At 43.1% G+C, this 12,050-nt stretch overlaps 1 protein-coding gene across 2 annotated transcripts; it reads left to right on the top strand.

Annotated features, from left to right (window-relative positions):
• Nucleotides 1-250: 250 nt before the first annotated feature.
• Nucleotides 251-6,051, top strand: wnt9b (wingless-type MMTV integration site family, member 9B). Of its 2 annotated transcripts, XM_027284817.1 has the most exons (6): nucleotides 251-294; nucleotides 698-806; nucleotides 1,022-1,183; nucleotides 1,680-1,933; nucleotides 3,344-3,609; nucleotides 5,076-6,051. In XM_027284817.1, exons 3-6 carry the CDS (start codon nucleotides 1,098-1,100, stop codon nucleotides 5,535-5,537), a joined length of 1,068 nt encoding a protein of 355 aa, XP_027140618.1. In that variant the 5' UTR covers nucleotides 251-294; nucleotides 698-806; nucleotides 1,022-1,097; the 3' UTR covers nucleotides 5,538-6,051. The 2 variants fall into 2 exon arrangements, with proteins under 2 accessions (XP_027140618.1, XP_010735422.1); XM_010737120.3 differs by lacking the exons at nucleotides 251-294; nucleotides 698-806 and having other exon boundaries at nucleotides 951-1,183.
• The last annotated feature ends 5,999 nt before the right edge of the window (nucleotides 6,052-12,050 follow it).

A 12,050-nucleotide genomic window follows, 5' to 3' on the forward strand; every position in this document is an offset into this window, starting at 1 on the left:
TATTTGTGGGGTTTGGACTGTCAGACAAAACGAGATATTTGGAGGCTTCACCTTTAGTTTTCAGAAAGTTTGATGGGAATTTCCCACATTTTTCTGACATTTTAAAGACCAAATAGTTGATACAGACAACAAAAGAGAGTGGAAATAACCATTAGTTTGCGCCTAGTGATAACCATGGTGTTTTCTTAATTTCACATATTTTCAGCTTTGATCTCTGGTCAGCATTTACAAAGTTTATTTCTGTTCCCAGATTGAATTTCGGGATTGAATCCACCAGATGGAGCTCCATCCATGGTTGGTTTTCCTCTGAAAAGCCAGTGAAGTTTCAACGTTTGATTGGAAGAACAGGGCCTTTAATAATATACTGTATGTTTGTGTCCTTTAATCTCAGACTTCATGGATCATTAACTTCTCATCTATAGGGTTTTCTTGAATGCTGTGCTTTAATTTGTTTTAAAGATTGGTGGATTTATGCTGCCTAATCACAATGATTATAATGTAATAACGTGTATGTCCAAAATGCCCATGGTCACGGGTCCAACCTGTTGGTCAAACACACTTCAGACTTGGATGTGCTGCCTTTGTGGGTTAAACTCTGGGTCTGGTGGAGCTTCAAACATGAAACCATAGACTGCTTTTAAAGATGCTGGTTACTAAGACCAACAGAATCACAATTTATGTATTTATATTTTGGTAGAACACAGTGTGGGAACTGATGCCAGTGCGTAACCAGGATTGGTTCGAGACCTGACTATCATGATGGATACCCAGGAATAGCCTATTAGAGATTTCTACATTGCATGCAGGTAAACATTTTTTTTTTTTTGCAACTCCGACCACCTGGGTGGCGTTGCAGTGGGAGGGAACATACAGTAACAATATTGAGAGAATCCAATGAGGATGCAGCATGGATCCCCACCACCACCACCACAAAGAAAAAAAACATGTCCCTGCCTCCAAGCGGACCACTGGGCCTGGCGTACTGTATTGAAAGTCTCTGTGCATGTGGGACTCCTTAAAGAGTTGCGCCGACCAGACGGCAGAGACTTTCTCCGTTGAAGAATCAGCGAGATGAAGAGCAGCGCCAACCCGGCACCATGCGCTCCAGGCTCCCACGGACCGCCTGCCTATTGCGACTCATTGCACTCTGCATCCTTCTCTCGCACTCTGCAGCTTACTTTGGGTCAGCCGATTTCCTTTTTTACTTCACCCCATCACATTAATTGATCGCCTTTGTTGTTTTAGAAGTGATCATAAAAAGACATTGCAAACTTTAGCCAAATTACGCACGCGTAATTGCGCGCTAGCCATTGCGGTAAATCGTTATTGAGTTGTTGAATTTCTGTGCAACAAACCATTATCATCACAAGCGGTAATTTGAGACGTATCTCGACCAAATCAATTTGAATTATTTGGCTATTTTTACGCGTTTCTCCGTGATTTGTTGTATTACCAATGGTATTATCCTATATTCGGATTTTATGGTTTACACAATTGACATCTAACACACAGAAAAACATTTTTGTTCAAATTTACTGACAGCGACAACATACAAGTTCATCACTGGAAGATATTTCAACTTAGTAATGTAGACAGAGTTTATTTCCAATTTAGAAAAACTACGGTTACTCACAAATGGAACTGAACTAAATTTCTAATGCTTTTTTTTTCACTCCAAGGCTGACAGGTCGAGAACCCTTGGTGTTTTTACCTGGTCCGTTTCCCAATGAACCTCCGACAGGCAAAGCCCACCTGAAGCAGTGCGAGCAGATGAGTCTGACCAGGCGGCAGAAGAGACTTTGTCGCAGGGAACCCGGTTTGGCCGAAACGCTGCGGGAGTCGGTGCGCCTCAGCCTCCTGGAGTGTCGGTATCAGTTCAGGAATGAACGCTGGAACTGCAGTTTGGACGGCCGTGGAAGCCTTCTGAAAAGAGGTGAGCCATTCCTTCAGCATATAAATTGGTCATCCAAAGCAGCTGTTAAACAGTCTCTTATAGTGATTTACCTTAAGTGAGACAGGTGCATAGCTTTTTTTAAATCTCTATTACTCACTTCACCAAAATTGGGTGCTGAGCCACATCTACCTGCATGGCCCTGACAATGATGGCAACATGAATTTATCTTTGAGTGACTGACAACAAAAGTAATGAGAAATAAATAGCAAATTGTTTCTCTTCTGTTGCACTGTTACAAAAGTTTGAAGCCGAGACTGAAGACAGAAACAAACATAATATCTAATTTTAATAACACATACTACTGATTTTGTATTAAAATATATTTTTATCATATATATTTATATTTATATTTTTATATAAAATTGTGAATAATAGTGAATAATAATAAATATATTATGTTTTTTTTTTTAGGGGGAAAATTCATTTATGTTTGTATTGGTTGCTGCTGCCTCATGATCACAAACTTTAAAGTAAAAACCTAAATTATCTACAATTTATCTACTGCATTACTGATTTTAACAACAGAAACCAGCTTCAGCTCCTATTAGCTGTGCTGCATCTGGACAGACTGCAAAAATAGTGACTTGTGTACTTCGAGCCTCTGTGCTACTAAATCATTTGTCACCATGACACCAGGTTCTAAATCCTTTCTTTTATTCTGAGATGACATCTTATGAAAGAAGTCGCCAAAAGTTGTCTACTTGAATACTTTTTCCATAACCTGATAAAACCATTGATTAACTGCTCTTGGAGAAGAAAACACGTCCATACTAAATCACCATTTTGCATATAGCTCAAATCCTCTGCAGTGTTTTGCCATGCACACAAAATGCTTACAGATCTTCCAGGCTTTATGCATATGGATATCAGTGTGTGGGAGAACATGAACAGGTCAGCATGGAGGTAATGAGGGAGTAGAAAGCCAAGAAATGTGGTGCGGTGGAGAGCGCTCAAGCCCTGTGGTTATTTTTATCTGGGGAAAGCGCCCATTCCCAGAGGAAAAGGGTGGCATGATTACCCACTTTCATCTGGGAAAATCCTTCCTAGTCAAAATAATAATTAATTGGATCAAAATATACCCTGGTGATGGCTCTGGCTGAAGCAAATAACAGTGTGTTACTAAAAGAAAAGGTCAGAAGAGGAATTATGACACAAGGAAACTTGCAGAATAATGCTGAGGTAGTAAACAATGACAATGTAGTGAGATCGTTGTAAACATTTTGGCTTAAAGGATTACTCAGCTGCACAAAGGGCATTTTGATGATCATGAATTGTGAATTCATCCCTTAAACTATACATAGTTTATACTCAGAACATGTTTTTAATGCTCTAAGAAAAAAACACACTGATTCACTTTTTATTCCATTTCCTCTTTTACATCTATCTCAGCATTCAAGGAGACTGCCTTCCTGCTGGCGGTGTCCTCTGCGGCGCTGACCCATGCACTTGCCAAAGCGTGTAGCTCAGGCCGAATGGAAAGGTGCACATGCGACGACTCCCCCGGAATCCAGCATCGAGAAGCTTGGCAGTGGGGGGTCTGCGGAGACAACTTGAAATATAGCACCAAGTTTCTCAAGAAGTTCCTCGGACAAAAGAGGGCCAGCAAGGACCTGAGGGCTCAAGTTGATGCCCACAACATCAACGTTGGAATTCGGGTGAGTGTGAACAAATAAACTCAACGGAGTGGAGTAGGAATATTACATCAAGCTTAATAGCCCCCTCGTCTCTTTATGGTGAAGGCGCCTCCTAAGCCCAAGGCATCGAAAACATCACCTATACCTGAGCCACACTTAGCTCAATTAGCTGTGCTACAATTTCACATGACAATTATACCTCTGACACACTCCCGCGCCATCAGACGATACAGAATTGTAATCTTCACCTGCATATTTTGCACAGTGGCAGCCAGACAAACGCCCCCTTATTTGCTGCCGTCGTAGGCCTTGGTGGATAACACAGAGGCAGTGGGAGAGGCAGCGTAGAAGGGAGACAAGACGGCTGTGGGATCGTTGGAGCCAGGTGTTCTGAGGCATGATAAAGCTTGCTGTGCGGGCCTACAGAAAATTAAAGGTCTCATGACGGAGAGAACGATTATAACCGTGGCCTCTTTTTAATATACGAGCGAGCATTTTTTTCCACTTACTGGATCACTGTACTCTTCATAAATCCACCTAATGTTCATAACCACCACTGTGTAGCTCCAAAATAGCAGGCCCCAGGGTCCTACTCCTGTAGCTCACACCTAGATAAAGCCATAAATGGTGGAGACGCAAAAAAAAAAAAAAAAAAAAACACAACAGGAAGAACTCAGGGCAACTGCCTTATCTCATCTCTGCTGTGTTAAATGTTTTCCTCACTTTACACCAATGTGTCCGAAAAGGGACCAAGAGCCGTGTTAACAAAAACATGAAGTGGTCGGCGTCGGCGCCCCCCCCCGTCACATCTCTCAGTAATGGTGCTCTAAAGCCCCCGAGGGGTTCATACCTGCAAAGGGAGGAACTGAGTAGAACTTTTCAACCCAGAGGTACCCTCTGGCTCCATCTGTATGACCTGTCTCTGGCCCCTCGTCAAGACAGCAGCTCTCATGCTGAGTGATCACAGTCATCATCACTGACCATCAAGCTCAGTGAACTACTAACCTAAATCAGGGCAGCCATCACAAACGGCATATTTTTTTGGCACTTCATGCACACAAATTCTTATCAATGTTTTCCATGAGCAGGCATGTACAAAGAACAGGGTGGAGAGATTCCACTGTCTGCACTGTTTGTCACCTATGCCTCGGGGTTTAGGAAAGAGAGACAGGAGAGAAGCAGACAGAGCTAGTTTCAACACATTGAGCAAAAAAAAAAAAAAAAAAAAAATTGCAAGAGCTGTCCAAGTGAGAAATGTGAGGTAAATGAAATACGACATGCTGAACAGTCCCCCCTCAATCCATTATGTCAAAATTTTTGACTGAGGTGGGCTAAAGGCACACTATCCACAGACCGCCACCCCTAACCCCCTTCCCCACCCTGCAGGAAACTGTCTCACTCTGTGCAGATAGACCTCCCAGATAAGAGGCCAGGTAATGAATCAAACTGAGGGAACTGACATCTCTCCCTTTTTTCTCCTATCCCAGGCAGTGAAGAGCGGGCTGAAAACAACCTGCAAATGTCACGGTGTCTCCGGCTCTTGTGCCGTACGGACTTGCTGGAAGCAGTTGTCTCCTTTCCACGACACTGGACGGCTGCTGAAATATCGATACGACACCGCAGTGCGAGTGCTGAGCGTCACCAACGCGGCCACAGGGGAGACGGAGCTCGCAGGCCCCCGTCGTCACGGCCAGAGCCTCCGTACTACTGACCTGGTCTACCTGGAAGAGTCCCCCAGCTTCTGCAGACCCTCCCGCTACTCCCCGGGTACAGGCGGCCGGTCGTGTGCCAAAGACACCAGTTGTCAGAGTCTGTGCTGCGGACGTGGTTATAACACGGCCATGCGCCTCACCAGCCTGTCCTGCCACTGCCAGGTACGCTGGTGCTGCCACGTGGAGTGTCAGACATGTGTGAGGGAGGAGGAGGTGTACACCTGCAAAAACGCATAACAAACAATGAGATAGAAGAAATATAGGCAGTACATAAAGACTTGACATGGCTGGACTATAAGCTCCTACCACTGAGGGATGCCACCTCAGAGCATGTTATTGCAGATATCCACTCTGACCCACATGCTATTTGGGGAGGAATATAAACTTGTAACATTATATTATCGCCGGTTATTTGCTAATCATCACCGATCTGATATGCAGCAGCTTACTGTAGGTGAGGATGTTTTCAAACTACTCTGCTTTTCTCTTGCTGGATGCACTGAAATGCCACTCTTCTGGGACGGGAAGGGAAACAAGCTCTTAAAAACAGGTACTGGACTGGACTGGATGTCACAGCAGTATGACGTCAAACCTCCCCCATCTGCAGGGGAGCTCTGACAGTGACTTTGTTGTATTGTAATTTCATTGGTCCCTTCCCATTGACTATTTATTGTATAAGTCATTGTGTCTGTTGTACTGCTGCTTTAAACTTTATCCTTCTTGTAAATGAGTGTTGAGGCTAAAAAAAAAAGGCCTTCAAAGGAATCCACCTGTCTGTCTTTCTGTCTGCTGTGTTAGGGTTCATTTCTGATTAAAAAGCACTTAAGTTGCATTACTATGTATGATACAAGGTGTATAATTAAACATAGAAGTTAGAAAAACTGTTTAAATGTATGTTTAAATAGAATCACTGGAAGCTTTGAGGGATGGTTGATGCCACTGGTATACATTATAACTACATGTATTAACAGGGTTATTGTGTAAAGAAACAAGCTGGGTTTCAGTTGCTCTTATGGAAATGTCTATGGAAATCTCTACATGGAGACTAATGTGTGCTCGACAGAACAAAGGGAAATACCCGGGGTAATACTTAGGGAAACACTGAACACTGTCTTTGAAAAGCAAAGAATGAAAAACACTTAATTCCAGAACATACCAGCGCTGCTCCTTGTTCCTCCTCTATTTATAGAAGCACACACTATGCCATACTTTCAAGTTTTAAATTGCCTGATTGAACCACTTGGTCTTCAAAGTCCAATTTAGCCACATCTTTGTTCTAAATGCCTTTGAGGAGGGCTAATCGTGCTCCTCATTTTCTCAAATTGCTAATCAAAGAAAATCACCATGTTTACTCTGTTATCCTTACATCCAAAGACAACTCTTATGTGTCCATGTGTGCAGGTCAAAAGTGCACGTCAGACCCAAAAGCTTTATTTTATTGGCCAGTTTATGTTTTGTTTGAGTGATTCTGGGTTGTATATATGAAATTAATATAACTCATGTCAGGGCTCCAGGCATATGACAATGTGGAATCGTAATTTTCTACCTCACTTCATCTTTTAGCAAATATCCGTAAGATTTACGAGCTATGCAGAGTTGTGTCCTAACCTTTGTTTTAAAGATCATATTTTAGATTTTTGTACAGTTCTTCCATATTTCAAAAGTAAATGTTTTTTCTAATCTTGCTGCATTACATTCTTATTTAAAATAAATAAGATTAATAAATGGACATACATTTGTAAGAGCTATGTGTTTTGTTGTGTCTTGCTCAGTTGCCTTGGGCGGTCGGGCCCTCAACCGTGCCGTCGCACACATGCACACACACCCACACACACACTTCACACGCAACAAGGAAGCAAGCGCGATACACCTGCCTGAAAGTCTGCGTCCTGCATCTAACGAGCAAAAAACCACTTCCTACTGATACTGCCCTGCCCTCCTTTTCATCTGAAAGGACTGTGGTCTCACTGCATCACCCTTAACCACCCAGTAAAAAAGCGAGGGGTGGGCGGAGGACATGCGTTACAGGTGTTGTGCCTCTAGCCAGTACACGAACCACGATGACAATCATAATGACGATGATGACAAAGAAAAAATGCTGCATTACAGAGCGTTTGACCCCTGATTCACCATAAGAGAGTAACATTTGGCTGCCCCAGAATGACGATGAGAGCAAGTTTATGTGCTATTACCCGTGAATCATAACTTTCCACTCGTTTGCAAGACATCGGTGAACCTCCAGTGTACAGAGGGCTATTGTATGAGGCATTTATAGTGTGTGCTCTTGTGCTTTTGATGTTGCTCACTAATTACTATGATTACACATTATTATTCCTTATTAGAACATCAACCAGAGACCCTCAAGTATTGCAGGGAATTATAAGACAATTTTGAAATGACTGAGTTTTTATGACCTTAAAAGTCCTTAGAATGGATGTACAGTATATTGCATTGTTGGAGCAAATTATCACTCAGTGTGATGATTATACTTGTCTGCCTTGGGGGCAAGAATAAGGCAATTTAATGTAACTTTCAGGAATGAAAAAAATGTGATAAAGCTGTCAAATGTCACTCATTTTCAGGGAGGTGAAGGGTAAATAAGTAATGGTTAATGGTTTTCCTTGCGTAAAAGAGAGAATCACAGTAACTGTGTCTACATCTGTCTTTATTATAGGTTATAAAGAGACCAAATGCTTTCAAAGTTGTCTAAAAACAACTTTGTCACAAGGCTGAAAACAGCTGCTTTTAAGAGCCGTGGTTTTCAATGAAAATGCAACTTTATATTATCAATATGAAATCTTTTCTCATATGCTTTGCTTCAATAGTAATTTCCCCTCTTGGACAATAAAGTGGAAAACTTCAGCCATCTTTCTGATGTCTGCGGTCAGAAGAGTTCATATGTTGTGACCACTGACTCATTATATTAACTCGTCACATGAAAATATCGCGGATCAATATTTGACTTCATCCAACATCAGTGCTGTGTTTGAAAAAAAAGGCACGTCCTTCTTAGCAGAGCTGTGGGATGAGGAGCGAGAGAGAAGAGTGTGTCGCAGGGTGGACTAGGGTTGAGATATTGAGGGACATGAAGGAAAAAGATGAGGATGGAGGGATGAGAAGGGATAGTTTGTGGCCCCAGGAGGCCTATCCCCTGCTGCTGCTGTTGTTGTTTTATAATGAACTCCTAAAGCCTTCATTTCCCTCACTACCCTGAGTGGAGGGGGTGCAACGATGAGGGCTGCTGAGTCCACAGCCGGATTCGCACGCACAAGCCCCGAGGGTGGCTGCTTTGAGCAGGGTGGGGGGTTGGATGGAGCAGGGGTGCAGAGTGTGCAAGCTCCTATGTGTGTGTTTGAAACAGTCCTGACAGGAGACAGGTGAGGGCAGAAAGGTTTTTGCATATGCGGTTGTGCATACTTGCCATGTGCACACCTGTGGTCAGTTCAGTGGGAGTGATATGTGAGTGTGTGTTTGTAGTCAGGTTTTCTTGTGCGGGTGTGGGCTTCAGTTGGACGGCTGTATGCTGGAGCTCCTCTCTGTCACCCCGAGACACTGAATGACATAGATAATGTAGGGTGACGCTGGTGGTAACACTATCTCTTGTGTCTGCATGGGCCTGGTTCAGGTAAAGGTTACAATGCCGGGCTGGGCTGCGGCAGTGCACTGTGCTCTGATAGATGAAGATGAATTGGCACACCGAGGCTGGGGGATTTTTTTGAGATATGTATTATAATTGTGTTGCTTAGCAAAAAGATATTATCCAAAGCAACGTACATAGCTTTCAGGTTTATACATCACTTATTTTTTTGTAAGAACAGTAGATGTTAACTGAAGCGTGGAAGGACTGGTCGATACTTTGCTCAAGGACACAAAGCGCAGTCCCGTCCTGTAATCGGAACCTCTGAGCCCCAGGTCAAACATCTAAACCCTACAAGACTTCCGTCTCTGAAGAGAAGGTACTTAGATAGCATCAGTGCTGGGCCTAATCCCCACGCCCTGACATGGCACGGAGAGAAAATTAAATGATGAAGAGGATGAGGGGAGGAACGGATTTGGCGCAGAAAAAAAAAAAAAAAAAGAGGGAAATGAGAGAGAGACAGAGAGTTGTGAATACGGCATGGGGTAGGAATTTGGAATGTGAAATGACTAATGCAATTGCTCAACCCACAACAAGAACATGCACTGCCTAGAGCTATGACAAGGCTGAGTGCATACCTCTATGGGGGGGCCTAACACAGAGGCTGGGGTTGGGCTGGGATGGTGGCTGAGTTCCTCACAATGGGTGATGAGACGCATTGGGTGTAGAGAAGGTGTACACATGTGTGATGAGCCGGCAGCACGGTTGAAATGATGGAGGACAGAGTAGAAAAACAAAAACAGAACTTAATTATAGTATAAATAGTAATAAAATGTGATACACAGAGAATAAGTAAGAATTGTAGAACAGAAGATGTGAATGTCCCTGCGTGATACACAGAGCCTTCCTCCTCATGCTGCAAGGATTAATCGGTTAGCTAATCGACTAATTTAATAATCTGTATTGTCTGTATTTCAAGCATTTCGTATTTCGTCTCAAATTCTTTGCTTAGTTTCTCCAAAAATATGAATATTTTCTCGTTTCCTTTGTCTTTTATATTCCATTCAAATATTTTACGGGTTTTCAGTCAAACAAAACGAGCAATTTGAATATGCCAGCTTCAGATAATTGTGATTTTTCAACACACAAACTTGTCAAGCAGAGACAAAAACAAAATGGTTAAAAGAAGGCTGGATGTTCTAGTGTTTGGATAACCGCTCGCAGCAAGACAAAGCATAGTACAGAATGCAGGGCAGTGTACTGCACTAGTAGTGTCTGTGAATGGATTTCACACAGCAAAGATGCCCTGCAAATTACTAACGGTATCCCCTTGGACTGGTCCACTGTGAGCCCAACTGGGAAGCTCCTGGGGGAGGCTGTTCCCATGCTGCTGCACAGAAACACCTGCAGAATCAAGAGCCGGATCTACAGTGCAGCTGTTGTGATAAGACTCGATAAGACCTCACCTTCATAACTGACTCCTCATGATGAAAATGTGGTACTCCCTTGCCTTTCTCTCAGCTGCAAGCACACACACACACACACACACACAGTCATACTGACCTCCATTACAAGTGAAACAAAACTTTCCCAGGTCAACAATGTAAGACAGAGAAAAACACAGATAAAGGGCAGAGCTATGTGTTCTCCCAAGAAGCAACATCTCTAAAAAAAATAAGTCTGGAATGCAATCTGTGATTATTTGTAATATCTACTGCTACACAATTATGCTGTCGGTTGGCTTTATTTCCTCAAGTGTTCTTACATATTTAATCATCACTGTCATTAAAGGATTGAGATACACAATAATCTATTACTATTTGAGCTCTGTGAACCGTGCAGTCTGGCTAACTGACACAACTTGATCATGTTGTGGTGTGGTTGGGAGCGTGTGCACGGCTGTGGGTAGGAAGCTGACAGGCAGGGGAAGCCCGTTGTAGTGCTCCGTGCCATGTTGCTGTTTGCCTTGCCATCCTGGCTGAGGCGTCATCCAACCGCAGGGGTGGACAGCATCTCTCATCCTAAGAGGTCTGGGTGTCACAGGTGGTATGACCACAGGGCTGTGGGCGTCTGATTCTCTGACAGCTGCATGATCGCTCTACGCTCTTTGAGGTCAGACAAAATACAGCTGGGGGAAGAACAGGAGAAGGAAACACTGAGGCTGAGCACCTTCTCTCATTGGGCAAGGCACCCCTTTCTCCACTCCAGAGAGAAGCAGAGGTCAAAGGAACCAAGGGGCGGGTTTGGAAGCGTTTCAATGAGGGTGTGGGAGGCCTGATTCTTGGAATTTATAATGTGTTTAATTAATAATAACAACATTTATTAAGTAATTGAAAAAGTGTAAAAAGTGTAGTTGTTGTTTTTATCTCCTTCTCTTCATTTTGAGTATCTGTGCTCATTTTGCATCTTGTCAGGGCCATTTTGCATCCCTGTGAAGCTGTTTTGCAACTCTTTGTAGTCATTTTTAGTCTCTTTGTAGTTGTATTTAGTCTCTTTGTGGTCATTTTTAGTCTCTTTGTGGTCAGTTTGCAGCTCTTTGTGGTCAGTTTGACCACATGATTCTCTGTGTTTGTTCTGCCTCTTTTCAGGGCCATTTGTGATGGTTTTGCATCTCTTTGTGTTCATTTTGCATGTTTTCATTCTTGTTTTGCATCTCTTTGTATCTCGTCATGGCCAGTTTGTGTCTCATTCTAGTCACTTTGTGTCTCTCTGTGGTAATTTTGCGCCTCTTTGTGGTAGTTTGATTAACTTTACTACAAAAGATGTCACTTTGTACTGTTCTGATACTACAAGCCAACTACCAATCAGCATCTTACACTGGTTTGATTGGGCTGTGCCACCCCTGGCCCCACATCTGGACCCCTTTCCCACCAGAACCCACTGAGACACCAGGAGCTTATGAGTTTCTCCTGTCATCTCTGACAGGCCCTCATTTGCTTTCATTCAGCGTCTCATCACGGCTTCAAAGACGAGTGGATCATCTCCCTCGGGGGTAGTGAGAAGATCAGCGTGCCTTCAAAAAATGACTGGTATCCAAAAATTGTTGACCCAAGGCGATTTTGCTCCTCATAATTGGCTTCTTCACTCTGTCTGTCTTGGGCAATCATTGGAGAGTTATGATGTATTATATTGCCTGGAAAACATCATTAAGTTTGTTGTGCGGAGGTGATTCA

Source organism: Larimichthys crocea, chromosome XII (assembly GCF_000972845.2).
Source record: "Larimichthys crocea isolate SSNF chromosome XII, L_crocea_2.0, whole genome shotgun sequence".
Taxonomy (NCBI): Eukaryota; Metazoa; Chordata; class Actinopteri; family Sciaenidae; genus Larimichthys; species Larimichthys crocea.